The 27,756-nt window shown below is 38.0% G+C and overlaps 1 protein-coding gene across 1 annotated transcript; it reads right to left on the bottom strand.

The window, feature by feature from the left end:
- Positions 1–18,971: 18,971 nt before the first annotated feature.
- LOC104457291 (calmodulin-binding protein 60 D) lies at positions 18,972–27,257 on the bottom strand. The gene is made up of 10 exons (XM_039317458.1): positions 26,958–27,257; positions 26,433–26,505; positions 26,000–26,055; positions 25,501–25,561; positions 23,819–23,865; positions 22,917–23,410; positions 22,465–22,625; positions 22,181–22,384; positions 20,842–21,043; positions 18,972–19,699 (listed from the first exon to the last, which is right to left on the bottom strand). The coding sequence occupies exons 1-10, from the start codon at positions 27,038–27,040 to the stop codon at positions 19,119–19,121; spliced, it is 1,962 nt and encodes a 653-aa protein (XP_039173392.1). The 5' UTR covers positions 27,041–27,257; the 3' UTR covers positions 18,972–19,118.
- Positions 27,258–27,756: the final 499 nt, after the last annotated feature.

The following is a 27,756-nucleotide window of genomic DNA, read 5'->3' as shown; positions in this document are numbered from 1 at the left end:
TGTAACTTGTAAGTACTGCATATGCTTTATGATGCTTTTATGGGGTTGTTCTGTATTGGCTGATCAGCACTATGTCTTCCTTTCCTTTTAGGTTTGCTCAGCCTGATCATCTCACAAAATTTCCTCTAGTGACATGATGTCATTTGATTATAGGATATGCTAGTCTTGATAAATTCTTGTTAGCATCTAGCATAAGTGGATCTATGTTGAAAGACATCAAATTGAAATGCTGCAATTTTGATATCGAAGGAAAATACTCGTCAGTTTTTTTGTGGTAAATCATTTTTTTACTAGCTATATTGTGCAACACTTGAGATGCTTTTCAGTGTGGCAAATTTTTTAAATAATATGTGCAACACAAGCTACAGATGAGCACATACATTTTCTGTGCCTACCTAATTAACGATGCTTCAAATAAACGGAAATCCGGCCATACAATGTTTGCATGTTTTTCACGTATTAATACAATGAGCTAGCACGCAGCTTTTGCATGGTGAAAAATGCCCATCTGCATCACATGCGAAGAGGCAAATTTTAATACGTGAGAACCAATGGAGGTAACGAACTGGCCTAGTCACTGGCAATGTAAGAATGCAGCTTTCCGTTCGGCAAGCTGTCATTTGTGCGACCCGCATCGCGCGAATGGTTTGAACTTGATTGCACGCAAGTTGGGAAGTCAGCAGCAACCTTTTTTGTCTGCCCTTTTCTTTGATTGAGAGTCATTCGCTTTCCTCTGTCGCTTTCGACATTGGATTCTTCACGTTTCCTTGTTACGTGGAGTTTCTTGGACCATAATCAAGCGGAAGGAATGATTTGCAAGACTCACCCAACCTAAAAACCATCGATGATGACCCATCGTAGGACCTAGAAGAGAGCTATGAGCAGATGAGTTACGAAATTCTGCAGCTAGTACTAAGTAGGGGGTGGAGGAATTTACATAAAACTAGAATAACCTTGTTAAGCAAGCAAATCAACTTCTTGAAGTCGAAGAGAAGTTGAACGTTCCGAAAGCATTCTCCGAGATCAATGACTTCCTTGCACGACACATCCTCCGGAGGTTCTATTTAAGGGTGGTCCCTTGTCTTGCATCTTGTCTTTATCGTACAAACAGAATATGCTTCTTGCCTCTCAGCATCATCCTCTCAGCATCCACCATATAATATCATGTCTCGTTAAGACAGTCGGACTCAATTGTCGTTCACTAATCATGAACAAAATAAAATTAATGAGCATTTCATAAAAATGAGAATTCAATATCAATTTTAAACTTTATTTAAAAAAAATAAAACAGAAATTTTTTGTCGTTTACCAAACGCGTGTTTTTTTTTTTATTCTGTAATGTAAATTGATTGCGATTTACCAAACATGTTTTCTTTTTTTTTATTCTAAAACAGTTTTTTTTTACACTTACCAAACGCGTTCTTTTTGTTTCAAAACCGTTCCCCTAACATAAACACTTTTTTTTGTTTCTGTTCCTGGGAACAGAAAAGGAACAGAAATGAAACCATGCGCGCCCTTAGTCGTGGTCCACCGAAGAAGAATTTCTTTCTCTGGTCTTTTCTTTTCCTCTGCGGGCGTACGTCCAGCAAGAGAAAAACCCTCTACTTTTGTTTCCTATTCATCGGTGGGCCCAAAAGAGACCACCCTTGTCACCTTTTCTCTCCACTCACATGCTCTCTCTTACGATTTTGCCGTGGTGGCCGGGTATTCTATAGTTTTTTTTTTTTTTTGGGTAAAGGGGTATTCTATAGTTTGCCTCCCCCTGTTGACTAAAAAGGACTCTCCGAAATAGAACCCTCCTATGTTGTCCTCCGTAGAATGAAAAAGGAACCCCATTGTGTGGCCGTATATTGAATGTGTGGCCTCTTTTGCTTTCTCTAGTGTAACAACCTTTTTATAGGTAAGTGGACTAGGGCTTTATTTCCTTCTTCAAATCGACATCCACGAAGACCTCCTCCTGAATGCAATATTTCTTTCTATTTTCAACATCTCTTCTAGATTTCATTTGTATCTTTGGACTATGCAAAAATGAATATTCTCCACCGATTTTATCACATATTGTCAAAGATTCAAGATTGTAATAGGATTTTTCTCAAATTTTAAATCTTGCAAAAATGAGCTTGCAATATCTCTTCATCTCACTGGAAATATCAAATCTCAATTTCTCACAAGATAATTTTCGATCAAAAAAAGAGGCCCGGGCTAATTTGTTCTCTTTGCAAGCTTATTCTAACTCATCAAATTAAAGCTCAGAACTACCAATTTAAACCCATCTATCACCAATTCAATGAGATTGCAATAATAAAAAAAAAATGCTTCTAAAACTATATACTACGCAATTTAATTATGTTATTATCTTTTTTTAGGGGTTAAGAATTAATCCCTAATTTTTAGGTAATAAATAAATGATTGGGCCGCCAAAATTTAGGTGTCAACAGTTTCCCCTATTTGAATGTGAGCTCGTAAAGGTTGCCTTCCAAGATAAATTGAGACATAAATTTTGGTCATACACATGCATTGAATGATTTTTGTTGGAAAATGAATTCTATTTTTGAAAGCAATTTATGTAATGCATGGTAATGCTAATGCAGATAATAAAGGAACCTACCTAGAATAACTTACCTTTGAGGAGGGTAGAGTAATTCAAGATAGTTAGTGCTACATGTCCAGAACCCGTACTTTTCTACAGTTGCCCAGAATAGCAAGGAGACTTTGTAAAGATATTGCTTTTCTAGGACCCGTATTTTTCTTCAGTCGCCTTGACAGAAAAAATTGCTTTTTTAGGATCTATATATTTCTACGGTCGCCTGACTGAGAAACTGCTTTTCCAAGACCTATACCTCTACGGTCACCTGAAGTAAGGTTTTGGTTAGCTAGGACTCAAATCTTTTTTTTCGGTTGCCTAGCATTGCGGCATGGATCATTTGACTAGATTCCGAATCTTTCTTCAGTTGCCTTAATCAGATTAAATCTGGAGAAAAATCTTTGGGGGACAACTCGACCAAATCGAGTGTCAATGCACTTGAAAGACAATACCTCTTAAACACACTGATTTAGTAAAGGGGCTCTAGGCTATAAAAGTACGCCATGTTGATAAAAAGGTCTTTAGGTTACGAAAGCATGTCAGATCAGGAATTCCAGGCTATAAAAGCACACAGTGTCGATTAATAGAGACATCGGGCTATGAAAGTATGTCGAGCCGATAAAAAAGACTTTAGGCTACGAAAGTACGCCAAGTCGATATAAAGGGACACTGGGCTAATGGAAGCACATCAGGTCAATAAAGAGGGACATCGGGCTATGAAAGCACGCAAAGTCGATGAAATAGATTCTAAGCTACGAAAGCACGCCGGGTCAATATAAAGGGACACCGGGCTATGTAAGTTTGTCGAGTTGATGAAAGGGACTCTAAGCTACGGAAGTATGCTAAGTAAATATAAAGATACACCGGCTATGGAAGCACGCCGAATCAATGAAAAGGGACTATGGCTACGAGAGCACGCCAAATCAATATAAAGGGACACCGGGCTATGGAAGCATGCCGGGTCAGTAAATAGGGCTTCGGGGTGTGCTCGAATTAGTGAAAAGGGCTTTGGGTTACAAAAGCATGCTGAATCTCAAGACTTCAAGGAGCAACTTGAACGTCAAGTATTACTTAGTTTTCAAGGAAATATTATATGTCAGACACAATTAGAATAAAAACTGGTATGCATTCATCAAAGAGATAGCCAATCTAAGCTACTTTAAAATGCACATTTCAAAATTCATTGAGGTTTTCATCAATTTAATCAAGGTTTATGCATAATTACTCTACCATATTTGCATCACCCAAATTTCCACATGAGAGAATTGTCATTCAAGACAATGACATGGATTTATTAAGAATATTAAATGAGAGATTTTTAGTTAGAAAAGACTTTTACTCACTCTCATTCAGAAAGGCTATTTTAAAAGAATCACTACATCTCACATCACCATACCAACAAGGGTTCGAGTATTCTTGCAAGCAGTACAACCTTACCAATCTTAGAGGTCTTTAATAGGGACTGTAATGTGAGTTTAGTTAACGGCTTGGCAAAAGGACTCTTTTTTTTTTCTTTTTTCTTTTTTTGGTAAATCTTGGCAAAGGGACTATTTGCGTCAAGACAATTGAAAAAATAATTATGTAATCATCTCCAGGTTTACAAGTCAAGAACCTTGCAAAATGAAAAAACAAAAATTAATCTTACTCGCACTTTTTCGAGCGATGCTTAAGATATGTGAACTCCTACGTTAATTCACATGCCCTAATTAGAAGAGACTTTGCAAAGGACGTAATGTAAGCTAGATTCATGGGTTGAGAAACGAAAGATTGTTAGGCTCAAAGATACGTATAGAGGTCAAAGTTGATGATCATCTAGGCATTGTCACCAATCCTCTTCTTCATCGTCGAAGATTTTCTTGTATCAAAACTCCATTGATTGTAATATCTCGGCATTTGAGTTCTTTATGTACCGCCTCACGAGGGATACAACTTTCTACAAACAATGTTTGATTTTTTTATTTTTTTTTTGGCATTGATCTTGCTTTTATCAGGCACACTACTTTTTTGCCCCTAGTTTTCATTCATTTTCTTTTTCCTTCACTTCTTTTTTCCTAGACATTGGCCTTACTTTTACCGAACACACTGCTTTTTCATATCCCTTAATCCTATTGAATGAACATATGGTGTTTTTTAACATTTGGACTCTTGGAAGGTCTTCGTGTTTTGTCAGCACTCTAGACCATACTGTTTGAACAATTGTCTTTTGCCTTGCCCTAGTGTGAAGGATGATCACCAACTGGGTTTGAAGAAATGAAATTGCAATATCAAGTGGGCTATACAAAGGATATAAGTATATATAATAGAAAAAGAAATACTCTTTGTCATCCTAAGGCACTTAAATCACCACATGAATTCAATATAATAGCATGACTTGAAGATTGATACAAGTGAGAGCCAAAAAAAAAAAAAAAATCTTTTCATTTTCCTCACCTCATAATGCCATCTTACTTCCACTTTGCCCCAATGTGGGGTGGTTCTTGACGGGGATGATTTGAAAAAAATTCTTCAAGTATATGAGGTTCAAAGGGGTTAAGTAATGAATCACCTATAATGTTTAAGATAAAGAAATAAATTGCCCCTCATCATTTTGGTCATCGTATATTTTTGCAAGAGAACTCTCTACCTTGCGAATATGGTACTTTTTATATTCATCTCACAAGTGAATAGGTAAGGGACTATGTATAGGATAATGTTTGCATTTCATTATCCCGACTCGTCTCATTCAGCATTCTTAAACATTTGATGTCATTCCATTGAATTGATCATCTTCACATGAAATTGGTGAATTAAATAGATAAAATCACAATAGAAATTCTTTTTTCAAAAGAGTCTAGCAACTTTAAGCATGAAAAGCTTTTGAGACTTCAAAACAGACAATTTATCACACTCAAAACATGTTTTTAAGCATTCATTTAGGGTATTGCCCCACAAAAGAATTGCCTCCTTGGATTCCCCCTATCAATCAAGACCGAAAACCTGATCTTTGATTTGATAAATACTCCCTTCTTGATTTTGCCATAAAATCTACCATGCCCCTAATTTGTCATATTGACTCTTTAGAAATGTGTTCTCAAATTTGTTGAGTAACTATTGAGCCAATTGATCTATTATTGCAACGTAATGTGCCTTTTCTAGATGCTTCATCATCAAGCTAAGAAAATAATGCTCTAAAACATGAAGTAAAAGAGTCAGAAAATAAAATAGGGCTAATCTAATGCATCCTTTTGGAAATGGCTTCAAAAATGATTTTTTTTTTTTTGAATTTTTTGGATAAGTATAAAGGAGCCCAGTCTTCAAAATTTCTCAATTGATGATATTTTCTTTTCATTATTGGATATCGTCACTAGGCTAGTTTAGTCATACCCTCAAAATTGGAAATAAACTTGTAATTTCATTGAATATAATCAAATGAATTATATTATTGGAATGGAAAATAAAAACAAGTAAACCCTAGAGACGAATGCAATAATTGAATCTTCAAAAAGTAGGAAATCCTAAAAAAAAAACTTGAAATCCTAGAAAGCACGAAAAAAGACTTCTTCATAGAGTATGAAAATTAGAACTTCTTCACTCAGTGACAGTATTTGCACCTCTGTCATGGTTGGGCAGAGGATTTTTCTGATTACTGCTAAAAGAGAATGCCTTTGTATCCAAGAGGTCTTGGACCCTATGCTTCAAAACATAACAATCATCAATGGAGTGACCAGCCTCTCCCATGTGATAGTCACACTTTTCGGAGGGATTATATGCAGGATAATACTGGGATTTGGTCGCTTCGGCTCATAAGAGAGTAATCCATTCTTTTGAAGAATAAGCAAGACTTTGGATAGAGGTCTAGGAAGAGGTGTAAATTGTCTCCTAACATTACGTTGTCGACCAGAGAACCGATGCCCTTCACCTTGTTGCTCAATAGAAATCTTAATTGTCGATGTGCGATTGGATGTATCACGATTCGGTTGAGAATAGGCCACATTAATCTCAGCTTCAAGGTCCTTCTCTTTCTTTGGGGTAAATCTTTTGCTTGTAAAGGTTGGCTCATTAAACCATCCATCTCTCAACCCTATCTCAATCTGCTCACCCACAAGGATGAGTTGACTAAAATTCTCGACATATGTGCTAACCATCTTATTGCGAAACTCAAATTGGAGGGTCTTGACGAACAACTTCATCAATTTTTTATCAGCAGGCTCAGGACTAATTTGAGCTACTAGATTTTTCCATCTGATGGCATACTCCTTAAATGATTCACTCTTCTTCTTCATCCGCTCAAGATCTTCTTAAGAATGTGCGATATCCATATTAAACTTATATTGCTTGAAAAATACGTTAGCCACTTCATTCTAGGTGTTAAGAAGTTCACATTCTTCATCACATACCAGCTCAATGTGAGCCTAATCAAACTTGCATGAAATGATTGGATCATGAGATGCTCATTCTTGACATATTGGGCTATGCGTATGTGGTACATCTGCAAATGAGCTTTTGGGCAGGAAATACCATCGTATTTCTCGAACTCCAACATTTTAAACTTCTTTAGTATCTTGACATTCTCATAATTGACAAGTCGAACGGGAGTGAACTCTGCAACTCTTGCAATTGCTTCACTTTCTCTTCAAGCTTTGCAAAGCGTTCATCTTGCTTTGTCTTAGGGACATTGTCAAGCTTAGCCTTTTCCACAATGACCGACAGTGGGTCATCTTCCAGCTCGAGCATGTTGACATTACCCATTTGGGCCATGTTTGCCTGCTTTTAGACTACTATCTCGGGAAGAACAGGTGCAAGAGTCGAATTTACTCGGAGGGTTTGGATTTGAGCTGTCATAAGTTACATAGAGATGAGCAACTGTTAGAGTTGGTCTTCCATAGTAGAAATACGATCACGCATTTCAGTTTGGTCGGCCATCTTAGCTCTTGATCGTGTAATAATGGGCGAACGTGAATGATCCATTATCACCTAATTTGAATGAATGAAAATATGTAATCATGCGGTGTAAATAGAGAGCCAATTCATGACAATGATCAGCTCAATTTTTTCATTTATTCATAAAAAGTTTGTATAAGAAGGGATTTTTCTAAAAAAAATAGCTAAAAAAATAAAAATAGACACCCTAGCAATACCAAATTTCTTAGACATGAATTGAAAACAAATTCTCTAAATTTTTTTGTATTATTTTCCAAATGATTCATTGCATGACAATTTCCTCATTTCATTTCTAATTGACAAATGAATTAGATCAAATGACTAACCTAGACTGTCATGGATGTACCAAAAGTATGACAAAGTAAAAAAAATTGCATAGTATAGGGATAAAAGACTTACTTTACTAAGGAAAATTGATGGCAACCACATAGGCATGCACATGAGATGTAACTCGATTTCTACTCTAGACAAGCCTAGAAAAGTAAAACCACAAGAATGATCGGACTAGCCACAGACGTACGGACTAAGTTGGGTCCTCATGACACCGGCTTGGTCAAAGAGCTGACCTAAGTCATGGGCATGCAAATCAAGGTGGGTACTCTTGATACCAAAACAGAAATTTCGGGTTTGAGATTGGTGACTCATACCACGGGCATGTGGTCAGAGTGATATCCATCTCGGTACCATCCTAGTTAATCCTATGCGGCCCAGGTTTGATGGCAAGTTGTGTGTGCAAAAGTGTATTGTAAATGCATAAGCATGCACAACAATTTATATCAAACAACACTTCATTCATAAAAATAAACCATACATTCCTACACAGCCTTGCAAAACAAAAATTAGCAAACACTTCCCCTTATACCTCACATATTACAAGAACATTTAACACCTTAAACGTTAGGGACATACTTGGGATCCTCAGTGCCAAATATTTTTTTTAAATAGAAGAAAAAATTGGCCTAAATTGGATTTAGAGTTTCAACACAAGTCCCCAGTGGAGTCGCTAAGCTGTCGCGACCTAATCTCGAGTGAACCACCTAAGGTTTGGCTAATTGATTGCTAGACTTAACTCGGGCTCTTCCAAGCCCATACCAATTTGCGACTTAGGTTCAAGTTCTTGACATGCAAGGGATTTTTTAATTAGGAGTCGCCACTAATCTATTTTTGGTGAGTCGATTAGAAATCTAAGTAAAGTAATTGCAGATTTACTTTACTTCTATGAATTAGAGATTGTGAATTCGGGGACTTGGTTACGCTAGACTTCTCTAACGCTATTTTGGTACCTTTCTTTTTTATTTTGAAAAAAAAAAATGGTTTGCAAGCAGCTTGAATTGATTTTAATTTACTTCCTTAATATTGAGGTGACCATGCAAGTACGTAAACCACCAATTTAACACACAACCAAAGCAACGAATGAATTACGAGACTCACCTTATGGCAACGAAAGCATCCGCAATGTTAAATCAGAATTCACATCGATAGTTCTAGATATGATTTCTAATTAACATACAATTACTTTTTTGTTTTCACTTATTTAATGAGAACCATGTTTTATGCAATTCATGCAACATGAAATGATATGACATGATAACATAACCCGGACTATACGACGTCAATGAAATATTTTGTGTTTTCTTAATGAACATGCAATCTATCATCGAGAATGTTAATTTATTCAAATAATGAAATTAAAAAATCACGAAAATTATCTATCCAGATTAAGATATCATCCAACTTATATTAAGAATCAGGTTAGACCAAATCTTAATTTAAATTAAGATGTTATCTCAACTTGGTAATCCCTATCCTAAAATGTAACCTATCTATATCTAAACTTAATTAATTAGGAAATAAAAAATAAACATGCAATCTTATCCTAATATGCATTGACGTGCAAAAAATGCCATAATTCTAGTTTTTTCTCTCTTTTTTAAATGAAATTCGAAATTAAAATTGTCACATAATTAAACGTGCATCTAAAATTAATAAAAACAAACCAACATCCTAAATTGATGTTTTTTTTTTTTTTTTTAGTTTTTTTAAAATTCGAAATAATAAATTTCATATTCTAAATATGCAAAATAACCCTAAAACAAGAAATACTCTAACATAAACCAAATTTGAACTTAAATATATTTTTTGGGTTTTCTTTTACGAAAACAACATCAATTCAAATAACACGATAGCAAATCAAGCAAGATAAGATTGATATCCATAAATTAACAAATCATATCTCATGAGATTGGATTGGCCAATTTTAAACAAAATTGCAAATCGAATCTCAAGCGTGAGATCGCATTGGCGATTTTTCTGTGCGATTGCGAGTCAAATTTCAGGTGCGAAAATCGGATTGTCAATTATATGTACGTTGTGAAATTAGGAAAATTTCCCAACTTAGAAGACTACCCGAGATTATGGCCATCTCAACATATCAGGAATTTCAGTCATGTACATCAACGGATATATCAAATAAGGAAACGAAATTTTTGGAAAAAAAAAAAAAAAAAGACAAATTTTTTTTACCTATTCCGAATATTGATTTTCAAATTTGGACTTTGAATGGCTACTCGCAACGTGATATAGTGATGCTTGGCGAAGCTCACGGTTTGGACTTGGCTGTCAGGATTGGATTTTGGTGGCGCTCGGCTACCTATGGGGACAGAGGCGGGTGTTGTAACAGCTCCTTGTCGTCGTTGGAGGTGGACACAGCAGCTGCGGTCCGGTGGTGCGATGGGGAGCGGAACGACAGTCCCAAGGAAGCCCCAAAGCCGCAAGCCTTAGCGGTGCAAGCTCGACGACAAGGTCAGCAACGCGTGGCAATGGGGCGTTGACAACGTCTTGAATGGGGCAGCCGAGTCGTGGTCCACCGAAGAATAATTTCTTTCTCTGGTCTTTTCTTTTCCTCTGCGTGCGTACGTCCAGCAAGAGAAAACCCCTCTACTTTTGTTTCCTATTCATCGGTGGGCCCAAAAGAGACCACCCTTGTGACCTTTTCTCTCCACTCACTTGCTCTCTCTAACGATTTTGCTGTGGTGGCCGGGTATTCTATAGAGTGCCTCCCCTTGTTGACTAAAAGGACTCCCCGAAATAGAACCCTCCTCCGTTGTCCTCCGTAGAATGAAAGAGGAACCCCCTCTTGTGTGGCGTATATTCAATGTGTGGCCTCCTCGTTTTCTGTAGTGTAGCAACCTTAGATGAGTGGACTAAGGCTTTATTTCCTTCTTCAAATCAACATCCACGAAAATCTCCTCCCGAATGTAAAATTTCTTTTTATTTTTGACATCTCTTCTAGATTTCCTTTGTATCTTTGGACTATGCAAAAAGAAATATTCTCCACTGATTTTATCACATATTGCCAAAGATTCAAGATTGTAATGGGATTTTTCTCAAATTTTAAATCTTGCCAAGATGAGCTCACAATATCTTTTCGTGGATGTCGAAAAATCCACCGTCATATCACCGAAAATATCAAATCTTTATTTCTCACAAGATAATTTTCGGTCAAAAAAAGAGCTCGGGCTAATTTGCTCTCTTCGTGGGCTTAGTCCAACTCGTCAAATCAAAACTCAAAACTACCAATTCAAACCAATTTGTCACCAGTCCAATGTAAATGCAATAAAAAAAAAAAAATGCTCCTAAAACTATATGCTACGCTTATTATAATTATTATTTTAGGGGTTAAGAATTAATCCCACCCACGTAGCTGTGATGGTTGGGCTTCACTATTTCATCGATGAGAGAACAAGTTCGAATCTCCGGATGCTCGGGACTTAAGTGGGGGTCTCAGAGGTGGTTTACTGGGTCACCTCGAGGGTTTACGTCTAAATAATGACTTACGGCGAGGCTCCACCAGTGCTATCAAGCATCGGAGGGTCGTGTGATCCCCGAAGTGTGATCTCCAACGGTCCCTCGGTCATTAAAAACTAAGAAGAATTAATCCCTAATTTTTAGGCAATAAATAAATGACTGAATTGCCAAAGTGTGATCTCCAATGGTCCCTCGGTCATTAAAAAAAGAAGAATTAATCCCTAATTTTTAAGCAATAAATAAATGACTGGGTCATCAAAATTTAGATGTCAACATTCCCACATGTTTCTTCCCTCCCTCCTCTACAAACCGCCCATCCCCTTTTCCTTTGCTCCCATTTTTCCCTCAAGCTTCTTCATTGTCTTTTTTCTTTTTCACCTTCTTCTTCTTCTTTTAGTTTTCTTCCTCCATCACTTTTCTTTCTCCCCCATTTGGCCGAAGCTTCATCCCCCCTCCTCCCTCATTTTGCCATCCACCACCATCATCCACGTCACTTCACCACCACCCAACATCATCATCCCACCACCCTCATCGTCCACCATCTCACCACCTTTGGCCAAACCACCATCACTGCCCCTTGCCGCCGCCCACTCATGCCATCCGTGCCGTTGTTGCTTCGCCGTCACCACCGCTGTCCGCCCAAGTCACCACAGCGGCCACCACCAAGCCGAACCACCCTAGGTAGCTGTGAGCATGAGGAGTTGCCACCGCCATCATCGAGCCTCCGTTCGAGCCATGAGCATTACGTTCTCAACGCTGTCGCGTTGCCGTTGCCGAGCTTGCCGTCGTCGAAAATCCGTGAGTTAATTTCTTAATCGTGGATTAGGGTGTTAATTACATTCAGGGGTGATTAGTTTAATATTAATAGCGGGTAGTATTAGTTAATCTTAATTTATTCTTAATTGTAATTAAAGATGGTTTAGATTAAGTTTAATTGCGATTAGTTTAAATAATTTCGAATAGGTTAATTAATTGTGGTTGGATTAATTAATTGAAATTAGTTTTATTAATCGTGATTTATTTAATTAATCATAATTAGTGTAATTAATGACGGATTAGCTGTTAAATAGAATTTTATGCTCGTTTTCCTAAATGAGAATGGGCGTAATTTCGGTTGTTTGCATGTATGATGTTGTGCTATTGATTGCCAAATTGTAAGTTTTATTTAATATTTTCAAAAAGGGTTTTTGGATAAGAAAATAGAAAAATATGAGGTTAGATTTGAACGCCAAATTTTACGTGCTAACTAAAATAATTGGATTTTAAAATAAAAGTGTGCAAAATTTGACAAGTTAATTTCAAATACGTAACCACGCACAAATATTTTATTGGGATTTTTAAATATGAAAAATTACCCAAGTTTATTATTTGAAAACGAAATATTGTGTTCTTGGCTAATTAATGGCAATGAAAATTGGCTTAATTCATGGTGTGCTTGAGTGGTTATTTAATCAAACTTGTCAACCAACGTGAGTTTAGGGAAGATGCCTGATTTTTATTGGATGCCCGCGTGAGTTTGAATGCCAAGTCGCGGTTGAAGTTAGACCGATGCTCCTTTATGGAATGTCGTTTAGATAGGGGTTCTAAACGATGATGTGCCCGATGAGGCGGGACAATGCCCGGTCTTGCCGAAAGACTGTTAACTTTTATGTTGGCCGTGGCCCGAAGGGTCGTAATAATTGGGACACGTGTGTTGGTAATGCGCATGAAATTTTAGTATGTATTCTGATTGTTATTTGTGCATGTTGCACTATTATTACTATGTGAGACATGTTAATATGCAGGGGTGTGCGGAGGCAAGGTAAGTTTATACGTTGTGCGTGTTTAGGCTGTCCCCGAGGCAACTTCCTAATCAAGGTTTAGGCTATTAACTTGCTAAGATTTATATCTCACCCCGTTGTAGTTAACTATTTTCAGGTTGTAGCATGGAGAACTACTAGGTGCGATTGTGGTGGGCGCGAGATGCAATACCTTTTTGGCTGTTTTTATCGTTAGTGAAGTTTAGATCAACTCTAATTCTTAAAGGTTTTTAAGAGGATCGATAGAAAGTAGCCGTAAAAAAGCTTGTAATTATTAAACTTTCTAGAGATAACAGTGGATAAATAAATATGGTGTTTTTTGCAATTTTTGTTGTGTTTTACTATCCTTATTATTTGTTTATTAACTGGTTGTTTATTTTAAGTGCTTCCGCATGCAGTTAATTGAAAGATAAAAAGAATGAGTCAGTGACGTATCTTGAGATGTTGCATTTTTAATCAACCGTCAAGAAATATTCGCGCACTTGGGGTTTGGGGCATGACAATGCAAGTACTCCCTATGAACAATTTACTTTGAATTCCTTACATGTGAAAAATCAAAGAAACATGTTGAAAGAACTGAAGTAGAGGGACTTGCTGATGAAAAAAGTACTAGCTTGAGAAGGGGTTCCAACAACTCTGTTCTGCACACAAATGAATAACATTAAGTAACTAAGGGCACGTTTGGTAACGTTTTTGTTCAAAAATTGTTCAAGAGAACAAAAATAGAAAAAACTATTTCTATTCCATGAAACAATTTTTACTAAAAGACGCGTTTGGTAAACTTGTTCCAGGAATAAAAAATGAATAGAAACACGTTTAGTAAATTATCTTCTTTTTTTGTTTCTTTTAATTTTTTTAATTTTTTAATTTTGTTTGTCCTTTTTTTCTTTTTTTTTCTTTTTTTTTCTTCTTTTGGCCGGTCACCAGCCATGCCGAGGCCGGTGATCAACCGACGGGGGCCGACAGCCTCGCCCAGCCACGACGAGGCTCGCCGGCCCCCGGTGAGGTCGAGCCTCGCCGTGGTTGGGCGATCGGGCGAGCCCGAGCTCGCCTAGCCAAGGCGAGGCTCAACCTCGCCAGGGGCCAGTGAAGTCACCGACCCTCGACGGCCGATCACCGGCCATGGCCAAAGCCAGCGGCCGGCCAAAGAAAAAAGAAGAAGAAAAGAGAGAAGAGAGAAAATTTGTTCTTTAGAAGTGTTTCCGAAACAAAAAAATAATTGTTTTTATTTCCGTTCCAATTTTGTTCCGGGAACAAAAAACAGATTTTTAATGAAAATGCAAACAAACGTATTTCTATTCTTTTTTTGTTCCTAAAAAAAAAAAAACAGAACATAAATATGCACGCCCTAATATGCCCTCATCTAAGAAAATAATTCTATCAATTCTATCACGTAGTAAATGGAGAATCATCATTTGTCAAAAAAAAAAAAATGGAGAATCATCCTACCTAATACCACATTAAGAGCAAATCAAATCAAGCCTGGACTTCAATCGGTAGTTCATTTGACTGCACAATTCTGACCCGTCTAATTGTGGCGATCTTCCTGACGAAGGTACCCCACTACATCACGGCCTTTATCTTGAACCAGCCATTAACACATTTGCTGGTACCACTGACAGAACCATCATCACATACTGGGCTCTTAAGGAACTTGTCATCGTATGGTGGGCTCTGGCTTAACAAATTTTCCAACCAATAATTTATATCCTCTGAAAAATTTCCCATCACAAGATTGCCTTCAGGAGGAGGAAGTGTACTGCTAGATTGGAATCTTGATAGCGCGGCAGAGGGTGGTTCAGAGGGGAGAGCATTCTCATTCACCGTATGGTGCATTTGGCTCGAAGTTCAGATCGAATGGCTTCGCGTGCTTCAATTGGCAAGGCCCTTTTCAATTTCTGACATATGAGTTTAACCAACCAACCTTCTTTTTTAACATATGATCTTCCAGTCACCATTTGATGAAAATGCACATATAAACACATTGCTGCGTGCTTATTCCATCTATGCATGTCTACCTAGTGGTAGTAATATCTTATCAATATCCACTTAGCATCACAAAAATGAAGTGTTCGGAGTATCCACCCCACAAAAACATCCCCCCTCAACAAGGTACTTGTTACCACCTAATTTTTTAGCTGCTTTTTAATTGCTTGGATAGAGCCCATGTGGCCGAATGGATAGACCCAAATCGAATGAGGCTCATTTTGCAATAATTAGAATGTTCTCCACATTGCATGTTCTTACAGGTCATTTTGATACTTCAACTCTTAAATCTTTCATGTCCAAATTGGAGTCACATCTTTTAAATTGAACTCTGATAAATTGAAGTAATTGATTATTGCCCTTGCGCATTTGTACTGATAGTCTATAAGATCACTGCTTTCGCTAATAACTGGCCATAACCTCCTCCTCTTGTTTGTTCGTCATTGGTAAAAACTATTTCTAAGCATTTTCGGTTGCATCTAGAGACAAACTGAAGCCTACTTGCAAATGGGAATATATGTATAGCTTCTAAGTCAGTGCCAAAGGGGGAGCAAATTTTGTAAAATTTCCTTGGATGCAAGTTCATTTGGAGGGTAGCTGGACAGGTAAACTCTTCATATTATGTGGAACCCAAGTCATAAGGATCTGAAAAGCATTGGTTTAATTTATGAAAGCTCGACAATCAAGTGGAAAGTCCTATATTCATCGCTATTTCCCAGGCCACATCTTTGTATGTGCGTAAAGGGAGAGAAATATTGTGCTTTAGAGCACGTACCTTCAGCAGTCAAGCCCACATTTGCCAGAGGAGCTTCCGGACCACCTGGAGCAGCCCAGATTCCTGGAGCCAAATTACTTTGAACTGGGGTGAGATTTTTAATTAGTCCTTCAAATACTTGACATGGGATGGAGCTCGAGCTCTTCTTTTGCATTGAAGGAGATAAGGTCTCACCATTGAACTCCATAACATCATTCTTGTTATGAAGGGCCTTTTTCACGAGTGTATCTCCATGTTCCTGGAAGAAAGATCACTTGCTATATCGCTCAAGTTGGACTAAATGAAGTATTTATCTCCACTATTGAAGGCACACGCTCTGCTTCAATCAACACTATCTTTCTTCGGCAAGTGATGTTGCATTCCAACGGATGAACTTGTACTCAGAGTAAGTACGTAAGTGCAGCACAGAGAAAGAATCAAAAGTTTAGGCTATAAAGGATATTATTTCTTTAAAATTTTGTAATTCATCCTTTTTTTTCTTTTGGTCAACATTTTGAAGGTCCTATATTATGTCTATTTCGTTAAAAAGCCCGCACACGAACCCACGAACGACACGCACCCATATGGATACCTAGAATTCAGGGAATGTCCGATCGCCCTTTATAAACGCGAAGGACCGACCCTTCAACCGAAAGTCCCGATTTTCTCAAGAAAAAAATTAATTTGATAAAATCTTTCGACGAACAAATATAATAACAAAGTTCTTAGAATCGTGGACTGATCAAGTCGAGAGTTTCGTAAAATCTCATTTAGCAGCCTTTAGTCGAGTAATTTAGGATAGAGTCTCATCTTATATTACGCTTTTATGCAACTTAATTAAGGATGCGTTTATTTGAGAGAAAATATTTTTTGAAAATTTATTTTCTAGACTTTCATCCGTTTGGTGCGCGGTCGGAAAAAGAGTTAATCGAAAACACTTTTCGATTAACAAAAATAGTCATGCATAAATTTAGAAAAATGAAACTAAATCTAAAAAGATGAAAACACTTTCTAGGATTGTTGATCTCAAATATTTTAATATTTTAATTTCATTTTTTACTTTATTTTATTTTTTTCTAGTTTTTCATTTTCCTCCTTCTTCTCATCTTCTGTCAGTCATCGGCCAAGCAATCTCAACCTCGCTGGCCCACCACCACTATGACCGTTAATCAGCCATTGCCAAAGCGTAGCAACCGGCGAAAGGGAAGAAAAAATAAAATTGATTAAAATATATATATATATATATTTTTTGCCATGACATTAAAGTTACTATATCTTCTTGGTCACATATCATCAAATAAAGGAAAATAATCAACCTTTCTAAAAAATTATATCTTGAAAAACATTTTTTTTTATCATGAAATTCTCCTACAACAAATTCACCCTCAGATTTTTCGTGCTTTGTTACGAAAGGGAAGAGCCCAAAAACGCGAAATGACGCGGATGTTGCATCAATTGTGCAGCACGTAGCCAGGAGCACGATAACCACCTTATTAAGATTCCCTCTCAGGTTAAATTTCCTCGGCGGAAGAAGCATCTCCATCCATCCATCGCTCTCTTTTGTCTCGTCATCGTGGCGATCGAACTTTGTCTCTCGCCGACTCGAATTTCCTCCCAAGTTTGGACATGTAGTTTGTCGTCGCCGTCGTGTGTACGCGCGTGCGTGTCCCACGGAGAGAGAGAGAGAGAGAAAAGAAGCGCGTGACTGACACGTAATTTTCCGGAAAAATCTGGCAATTTTCCTGGAAAATGCTGCAGGCTGCTTCCGCACTTTCGGCTTTCACACAACGAGCCAGAAAGCCTGGCGTGTTTCTGCCGCCCGGTAACTACCAGTATACTCCTACTGGCAAAAAAATAAAGAGGCTTTGGTCGGACCGGGAAATGGGCAATGGTTTGTAAGCCTTTTTGGATCGGACCGGATTGAATTACGAATTCTTAGACGAGCATTAGCCGGCCAATGATTGGACTAGTAGAAGAATTTCGGCTTGTTTGATAACTAAATTAAGTGCCCAAAAGTTTAAAATTCAGCCCAAGTGCGATAACTTTGGTGCTCAATAAGCAACACAACATTTTTCCCCCACTCAAATATCACAAATTTGAAAAATCAATCATTGGAATGCCATTGTAATTTGTCTCACCAGAAAATCTAATGTGAAAGCCAGTCGCCCTATATAATTTGGCTGACGCTAATGTATACAATTTTAAAATATTTTTTATTATTTTTTTGAATTTTTTATTTTTCTTTTGCCTCTTTTTTAAGGGCCAGTAACCCTCACCCGAGGGTTGCCTCACCTTCAATCATGAAGGCCCTCGCCAATTTGGGTGGCCGTGGGCAAGGCTGCCTTTGTCTGCCACACCAGGTGAGGGCCTTTACAACCGAGGCCAAGGCAGCCCTCGCCTCTCCACAGTCGGTGAGGATCGTCAGTGACCCTTGCTAGCCTTAGAAAAAAAAGAAGAGAACTAAAAAGTCCACGTCATATGAGAAATTAATAAAAAAAATTTCACATAGAATGATTTGCCAGAAATTGCACTCAAATGATCTATTTTACTCTGAGTAACACTTAAATGGGCAACAGAAAAAAGTTATGATACACAAGAAACGCTTACGAAAGTTGTGGCACTTGCCTTGTTCTCTCCCTATTGAATTAAGTGGAAAGAGGACACTCCTGGTGCAGTGCAAATATGGAATAGGAAGACCAGTTTTCTTGTATTGCTGTGAAGGATGCAGAGTATGATCTTTCCCTTCACCATGGAATGCAAAAACTACTTTTTATACCATCGAAACTATCCACGAGCCGTTTTACATAAGTTTTTCAAGGACTGAGAAAACAAGAGGAGCAGACCAGGAAGACGATAGAACACAGTTTGTGTCTGTCACACAAAACACCTTCGGCTAAGCAAAACCCTCCATTTATAACCTCTGTATGGCCTTGTAGAATATACTTCTGCTCAGTAGTTTACTGATTTGTAATTTGACATCAATATTAAACATATACCTACCATTCCCTACAAGTGAAAAATTAGAGAACTTTGAAGAAAGATGTCAAGAGAACCGAAGAAGAGAGACACTTTCTGATGAAAAAGCTAGTTGCTTAACAAGGCGTTAACCAAAGCAGATTTATACCCAAATGAACAACATTATCAATGAACAGGGTCCCATATAGATAAGTAACTGATATGCCCTCATCTACGAAAAAATATACCATCAGTTCCATCAGATAGTAAATGGAGAATCAACTGAACTAATGCCACAGTAAGAACAATAAAGTCAAGCCTGGACTTCCATCAGTGGTTCATCTAACTGCACAACTCTGGCACGTCTCTTCCTGATGTGGCAAAACCGCTTGAGCACTAGAAATATTTTTATCCAGTGTGCAAAAGCATCTCCGGTAGCAAAACCGTCATAACATCGTGAGGTCTGAAAGGTGTCATCATCCGGTGAGTTCCGAATGCCAGCCAACTGGTTCGCAGTACTATCATCTGAATCGAGTGATCCGAAATCTTCCATCCCGTGAATGCCTGCAGACAGAGGAAGTGCACTCCCAGATTGGAAGCTTGATGTTGAGGCATAGGTTGGTCTAGAGGGGAGACCATGCTCAATCACCATATAGTCCATTTGGCTCCCCAAACCGATCATTTGGCTTGGCTTGGCATATTGTAAATTGATATCATTGGACTGTGCTGGCAATTCGACAGTAGTGACACCATTATCTCCTAGAGAAATTAGACCATTCGAGTTGTCTCTCCATAATTCAGCGAGTAATTCATCAACTGAAGGCTCCATGTCATATCCAGGGATGGTAATTTGGGGCTGTACTGGCAATGTAAAAGCAGTTGCAACATTATGTCCTGGAGAAAGAAATAGAACAGTAATGTGGTTAATAAACATAGGCCGACATGAGCACAGCTTACAAGCCTATAAAAAATCTTGCGATGAATTGTCATGTACTCTTCCTATTCAGACATCAAGTTAGGTGCTACAATTTTTCCCCCTACCCTGCACATCTCTTTAATTTTTCTTGCCACTGGTCCTTGTAATCCTTTAAGTGCCTCATTTGACAAGGTCCTTTCCCTTCACAGCTTGAACATATTATATCTCAATTTCTAAGTTTTAAGTTTAACCAATCAACCTTCTTTTCTATATGATCTTCCAGTCACGATTTGATAAAATTTAATGTATATACATGTTACTATGTGCTTATTACATCTGTATATGTTTACCTAGTGATGTCAATATCCATTTAGCATCACGTAAGCGCAGGTGTTCATGAGTATCTGCCCTTCCCATCCCCCAATCCCCTACTAAAAAGGCACATATTATTAGCCAATGTTTTAGTTGCTTTTTAATTGCTTGGACAGAACACATACATACGTTCATGGCCAAATGGATAGAGTGTGTTGAACGAGGCTCATTTGCAATAATCACAGCTTGCACAACAAATCTTTTTGGTATAATTAGCATGTGATATCAACTGTTCTCCACGTTGGATGTTCTTATAGGTCAATTTGATACTTCAACTCTTAAATCTTTCATGTCAAAATTGAACTCACATCTCCTAAATTGAACCCTGATAAAAATGAAGCGAGTGATTATTGACTTTTTGCCTTTGTACCGACAATCTATTAGATTACTGCTTTTGGTAGTGACCTGCAATAACCTACTCCCCTGTTTGCATCAGTAAAAACTATTTCTGAGCATTTTTTATTCCATCTAAACAGTTTTTAAAGCCTAACTTACGAATGGAATCCCTACATAAAACATAGTCAGTGCCAAAGAGGGAGCAAAATTATTAGAATCTCCTCGGATGCAAGTTCAATTGAAGGGTATCTGAACAGGTAAACGTCTTCATATTTTAGGATATGCAAAACATTGCTTCTATTTATTGAAGCTCAACAATCAAGTGGAAAGTCATATTATCATCGTTATTTCACAGGCCGCATCTTTGTATGGGCTTAAAGGGAGAGATATTTTTGTGCTTTAGAGGACGTACCTTCAGCAGTCAAGTCCACATTTGCCAGAGAAGCTTCTAGACCACCTGGAGCGACACAAATTTGTGAAGTCAAAGAAACCTTGCCCAGCCAAGGTGAGGCCGAGCCTTGCCCAGGTTGCATTGGAGAAAAGGTCTCACCATTGAACACCATAACATTATTTTTGTTACCAAGGGCCTTTTTCACGATTGTATCTCCATGTTCCTGCAAGAAAATCACTCAGTATAGTGCTCAAATTGGACTACTGAAAGTATTTATCTCCACCATTGAAGGTGCATGCTTTGACTTCAAGTTCTTTTTTCGGCAAGTAATTTTGCATTCCCATGGATGAACATGCATTCAGAATAAGTAGGCAAATGCAGCTCAGAGAAAGAATAACAGAAACCTTGGAAAGAACCTCAATTCATTTTACGCCTATTACCATCCATTTCTCCACCACAGAAAGGTCAGGTGCTCGAAAGATGTCATGGAGAGTGCAATCAAGGCAAGGCTCCTCAGAGTAGAGATGCAAAGATCGAGAGAGGACCGGTGAAGAAATAAAACACACTTCGACGCGTATTGTGCAAGTAATTTAGATCTTCATAGTTTTAAACTTGGAAAGGTAATAGTTGCCAGGTGAATGTGTTAATTGTTCAGACCACAATCTGATGACAATTGTCTCAGATTTTCATGGACGACACCAAATCAAATGTTGAGAGTGCTCTTCAACTTAGTCATGTTTTCCTGATACAAATTTAATTACGTGAGGACCACTTAGATTGACATGGTCAACATCTCTAAATTTACATTGCAAAGAGCGAAAACACAAAATCACTCTTTTAATAAGAAGTCTCTATTATGGATCTAGAAAAAGCATCCAGAGTTTCATTTCAGTCCCTCCTCAGAGACTTCATATGAAGTACAGCAGCTTAGGGGCATCCCCCGCATTACAAATAGAGCTAATAATTCAAAAGATTGAGCTAGGAAGTCTCCACATATTAGCCAATACAACATTTGACTGAGAAGGTTTAATTTTTTGGCAAAGGAAGCTCTACCTCTTACATTTTTATGCATCTTGACCAAAATAGACTTCATATTACTTTTACTGATATATATTTAAAAAAAAAAAGGAAAAAAGAGAAAAGAAGAAAAAAAAAAAAAAACAACTAGATGTCCAACCAACTCCTCGTTTGAAGTTTCCATATCTCTGGTTGATTATAACACCTAATAAGCCACGTAGCTAGGGGTAAACATCAAATTACTGATCACATAGTTAATAATGGACAGATTTTATGAACACTGCATAATGGTGGGTAGCGTATGAACTGGATAGACAAAACACAGTAGGAACTAGTCACTGACCTTCTCTTGGGCAGAAAGTCGATGAGTAGCGACATATACCCTGTCTTTGATTAGGCCGATCAGTTGACCAGCAGCGTCAAATAGAGCACCATGCTTCCTCATGCTATCAAGATAGTACAAACAAAGTTTCCAACTTATTTTGCAAGTCTTTGCATGACGAACTAGGCTATCCCATCTCTTTGGTATTATGCTCTTCCCAAGAATCTATGATTAGTGAACACACAAGATTTACATTCTTGGTAGTCAATCAAGCCATAATAGAGAATCATTAACTAAGTGCTTACCTCTCTCAACTTGTCGGAGTCCGTAAACAGTTGCAGTAGAAAGTCCTCCACTTTATTTATTCCGACTTTCATCAGTTTTTCGTGAGATTTCCCATCTTTGGCAATCCTGTCCAGCCTATAAACCTCATCATCACAGCTAGGTGGATAATGTTTCTCGTATGCTGTAAATGAAGAGAACATATACAGTAAGGTCCCAGTCACTGTTAGATTAATGAGTAGCAAAAGCAAACTTCTGATAGGTGTGCAAACTCTCCCCTGAAACTGATCCAAACATTTGCTACTAACAAATAAACTGACCATTTCTTAGTTATCTGAAATTTCACTCGAGATGTAAAGGTCAGTATGAATGAAGCTCTTAATTAGAAAATTGAAGGTTGTGGATGTCCAAAACCATGTTGTAGTCAGTCATAAAGGATAGGGTTTATGCTGTAAAAAGACTATGAAAGACCTACATTCTCCTCTATGTTCCTTGACAGTGAAGGCATCAGTTTTTGCTTCTCGGATTCGTGTATTCTCACAATAACCGGATGCCACCATAAGCCCTATCCTGAACTTTTTACTCCTATTCCAGCTGGAATTGTCTGTAAATAGTAGCTCTCCCAGCTCCCCAACACCTCTCTTGAGCGTCACTTGTAGATTTCCAGCCAATAGCGGCCTCTTTCCTTCACGTTGTTTGACCAGGTAGTTCTCAAACTCTTTTTGAGTCCAGTTATCACCATCGTCTTTTTTGAAGTCACCTTCAAGCACAACAACATCCAGCTTAATGGAGGATTCTGGGTCTGATGTGACGACCTCTCCTGTATTAGCATCAATCAAGACAACGGAAATGCGATCGCCCCCCTTTCCTTCTAGTTTCTTTCCAGTAAATATAGGAAGTGACAGTTTGGTTCGAAGTTGAAGCTGTAAGTTTCTCACATCACTCTTCGCCATAGATTTAGTATTAGCCCTGCATTGAAAACAACCATTAGAAATAGGAACAGATATGGAGGCGGAAAATTGGAAAAGCAACAATAAAGAAAGTCTAATTATCTCACTTGGGCAAGTCTTACTGCCAGGAAACTACAAGGATAGGAAGATCCATTGTCGAAGAGAGATTAATAATGCAAATTTTATAAAATAAAATAAAATGGTCCATTACGATCAAGCTACAAAAATTATGTTCTAAATTGGAGCATTGACACTTTGGCGCATGACAAGTCATCATGACCCGACACCCAGCGAGCTCTGACTGCTTGCTGCGGGGTGGTAGTGTCAGGTCGGACACTTATTCCTCCAGAACAGTAACAATGCATGATTGATCAATACTACACAAAAAGCCTTTCTCAACAGCATCACAGGAGAAGTGCATTCATACCTTCTGAGGTGGGGAGAGTGATTGTTTGCAGGCTCCACTGCTTTCTCCTGTTTAATACCACCAACGGCAGAATTGCCAAAGTTGGAGTCATAAAAAATTGAAGCAGAAGGGATTCAAAACCAATCCATTCAATCAAAAGGAGTTGAAAAACCTATTCTGTTATTCCTTTTTCAAAACAACATTTTGAAGAACTAAGTTCTTCAGCCAAATTTGAAATCACAATGTTTACCAAACAGCAGTTGTCTATATAGATCATATAAACAATCCTAAGCATTTTTCTTTTCCCCTTTCATTCCATGTCCTTGCAAAAATCTATGTGTGTTTTAGAATGGTTATGATTCAGCTTTAGGTAAAAATGAAACAGTTGAAGATGTTATTGAGGTAAATAAATGGAAATGGCCTCCAGCAAGGTCTGATGATTTGCTTGAAATTCAGATGACTTTGTGTGGATTGATTGCTCCAGACTCTGTCTATGTAGACAAAGTGATATTTACTGGATCATTTAGGGGCTCTTTCTCTAAGGAGGCTTGGAAACTAGTGAGGATACGTGGGACCAAATTGACTTGGCTTAGGCTTATGTGCTTTAAGCCTAATGTGCCAACATATGGCTTTATATCTTGGCTGGTGATTAGTAATAGGTTTCACACATGGGATATGATAAAAATTTGGTGTGACATTGATAGCACTTCTGTGCTATGCAGACAACATCAATAATCTTGAATGCACTTGTTCTTGAAACGTGTATTCTCAAAGCAGATTTTGGGAATAAGTTTTACGGCTTGCAGAACATGAAGGGGAATAGTTTGAAGTTATTAGTGAGGAAATTAGCCCAGAATATAACAATTTATTATCTCTGGGGAGGAACTTAGTGAAGCATAAAACTGCTCAAGCTTGCTGTGTCCTTGATGCAGTCTCTGTGAAAGTCTCTTTAGAAGCAATAATTTGTGTAGAAATTGGCAAATTCATGTTGACTAACATTGCAGTAATTGGGTGGCATGGTTTTGAGTTTGCATCTTATTTTCCTGGGTAGAATTTAGCCGTTGTTACTGGTAGTGTAGAAGCAGGAGACTATGATGTCATCCTGTCATTTGGTGTGTGGTGTCATTAGATTGAAAGTCAACTTGATGAATTAATTTCAAGATATAAGACTTTCATATTAAAACAGGTTACTCAAAAGGATCTCCCTTTCTTCCCGTGGTGTAGAGATGAAAGTCAGCCTTAGTGATCTGATGGTGCCAAGTGGAAGGGCTGTCGCCCTATGGATAAAAGGTACTCTAGGGATAACAGGCTGGTCTACCGCAAGAGTTCACATCAATGGCAAGGGTTGGCACTTCGATGTCTGCTGTATACATGGGACATTATGCTGTAATAAAATCATATGGGATGGAGTCCTCCCATCTTTTTCTTTTGCACAGGTTGTCCAATAAAATAAATTATATACACATAAAAAAATAAAAAAATAAATTATGCTAAGTTCATGCTCAATAAATGCTGTTCAAACAATTCGCATAATTCAACCAAAAAAAAAAATCAGCATAAATTAATTAGCTAGCATCCGACTTTGCAGATCAATAAGTTCATCCAGTCACTTCATGACATGCATATAAACAACTCATATCTTAAGTGTTGATGAAGATATGTTTGAGACAAAGTGGAAATTTTATAAACACAGTTTAACTTACCAGTTTCTGAACAGTATTCTCCAATGAGCGCACTAGATCTTCGAGACCATTCCCTGTGCAACTACACCAAGAAAAATAGACAAAGTAAGCAACTGCTGTTTTGTGGACATTTTCATAACAAATAGACAAATATCCATATGTAGAGTTTTAGTTACTAATACCTAATTACGCTATGAAAAGATAGATACCAACTCATCAAATGCATTCCTTTAATCTAAGGCGACACAAAAAGTCAACATAAAGCTGGAATACATATATATTTAGTACATTATGGCAGAAGCAAGTAAAGTTGATTAGCAGCGATCTCCAAATGCATTGTCCTTGCAGTGATCAACAAAAAAATGAATGTGCAGGCATTGCACTTTGTTGAACAGAATCGTGGATTGGTGGCTTATGATAATTGACGATAATTGGCAAGACAATACACATGGAAATTCTACTAGAGGAATTGATTGATGTCGATAAGCTACAGCCAACAAACCAAATGACATATATTCACCTTTGACAATATTCGGCCAAGCGAGATTTTTCAGCACGCTCCAGCTCTTCTCTGACCTGTCCAGCAAAGAGCAAAAGTGAAGAAATACATGCAAATTGTCATTGACCACTTTTCCATGATTCAAGGAAACAATTATGTCCAAGCCACTTTATTGAAAATTTGGATCTTTTTGTTCAAAACAGTATGAAAAGCCTAAATCATGTTCTTATCGGAATTGCTTCATAGGAAAAGCCTAGAACAGTCACCAGGTCATTTTTCTCACTCAAACGATAATTCTCTATACATCTCACAGCAATTTCTCTTGCGGGTTTCTATCCAGAAGCTGACCAGAAGATCAGAAATGCATCCAACCGCTCCTAATTGAAGAGATCAGCAATTGAAGTACAATAAAAACTATTTTGTATGTCCAAGTTGGCTACTTTACTCATCTTACCACTCTCCGGACAACCTGCTCCATATACCAGCTCCTTTGCACAAGATTCCTCCCAGACCGACGCCATGTTTGACTGTGTGAAGATCAAACCAGCTTAAAGTATAATCAAGATGGTGAAATTTGGCAAACAGGACAGCAAAGTAACGCAGTAACAATAACAGCTCACTTGCAAGGTAAAAGTTTCCGAAGAGTTTAATACAAATAAGAAGGAAATACTGCGATTGGCCCCCGCCAAAATCGCATAACCGATTTGAGACGGCAACATCAGAAGTCTTTAATACTTCGTACCAAAGCCACAGCACAAAACCACTAACAAAAGCCAGAACGAAAGCGATTTAGAACTGTCACGAGGCAAAAGCTAATCAATGTTATGCTTAAACGCAGCCTTCCCCATGTTTTTCTCATTCCAAGAATCCTCAACTCAAGAACCCTTCATTGAATATCCCATCAAGCAAAGCTAAAACCAGCAAGATCATCAAGTAATCGAGCAAGCATCGAAACGTCGAGAGAGAGGAGCGAACTTACTTCGTTCGAGCGGTGCGCGGCCTTCTGAGCAGACTTGCTTGACCTGAAGAAGTGGAAGGCAAACCTCTCTTCTGCGGCGACATGATTTCCTTTCCTTCTGCTGAGCTTTTCAAGAACTGGGAAAGTGTCTGGATATGGAAGGATTTGGTTGCTGAACAAAAGGGTACAAAAGTAGCACGGAAATGGAGGAGAAGACAAACACTTAATGCACGAACTCAAGCTCAAGCTCAAAGCAATGACTTCGCAATTACGGCGGTGTGCTTTATTCTGCGCTGTCTGAAGTAGAAGTATTCTCGTCATTTTCCAAGAAAAGGCAAGAAAATTTACTGGGAATGTGGCCGCTTCTAAAACCGCGTTCATTTATTTCTCAGATTCTGGCGATTTGCCCCCCTCAACCTTTTGAATATGCCCGCCCGATTTTCTCTCTTTTTGTTGCTTTTATCCGCCTTTTGCCTGATAAATAATTGAGCTTTTTTGCCTTTAACCTAAATTTAAGGTGAATCTTTTTGCCCTGATCTTTGATCAATTTGATCAATCGGTCACCCGTCAGAATATCGGCTATTTTCTATGGACGTGCATGCATGATTTCAAGAAATATTAACGATAATCACGTGTTCCATAAAATCGAAAATAATTCCTTAGAATTAGAAACTAGATTGTGGCCAAATGGAATTGCGCGGATACGGTTCATCCACGATAACTTCAAAAGTATTTTCTTATTTAATTAAGAGAAATAATTTCAATGGAGATAGAAATTGCATAGAGAAGGTGGAGGGGAAAGGGAAAAAAGTTTTGGGGT

Source organism: Eucalyptus grandis, chromosome 7 (genome assembly GCF_016545825.1).
Source record: "Eucalyptus grandis isolate ANBG69807.140 chromosome 7, ASM1654582v1, whole genome shotgun sequence".
In the NCBI taxonomy this organism is placed as follows: domain Eukaryota; kingdom Viridiplantae; phylum Streptophyta; class Magnoliopsida; order Myrtales; family Myrtaceae; genus Eucalyptus; species Eucalyptus grandis.
Note: the sequence above shows the minus strand (reverse complement) of the source record. Positions and strands in the feature narration are given on the sequence as shown.

Excerpts from the sequence above, each read along its gene's own strand:
- LOC104457291 (XM_039317458.1), bottom strand. The coding sequence starts at position 27,040 with ATGTCGCCGCAGAAGAGAGGTTTGCCTTCCACTTCTTCAGGTCAAGCA. Across the intron at positions 25,562-25,999 it reads TTGGCCGAATATTGTCAAAG|TTGCACAGGGAATGGTCTCG; the intron begins GTGAATATATGT and ends TTCTTGGTGTAG. Across the intron at positions 22,626-22,916 it reads CAAGGAACATAGAGGAGAAT|CATACGAGAAACATTATCCA; the intron begins GTAGGTCTTTCA and ends CTTCATTTACAG.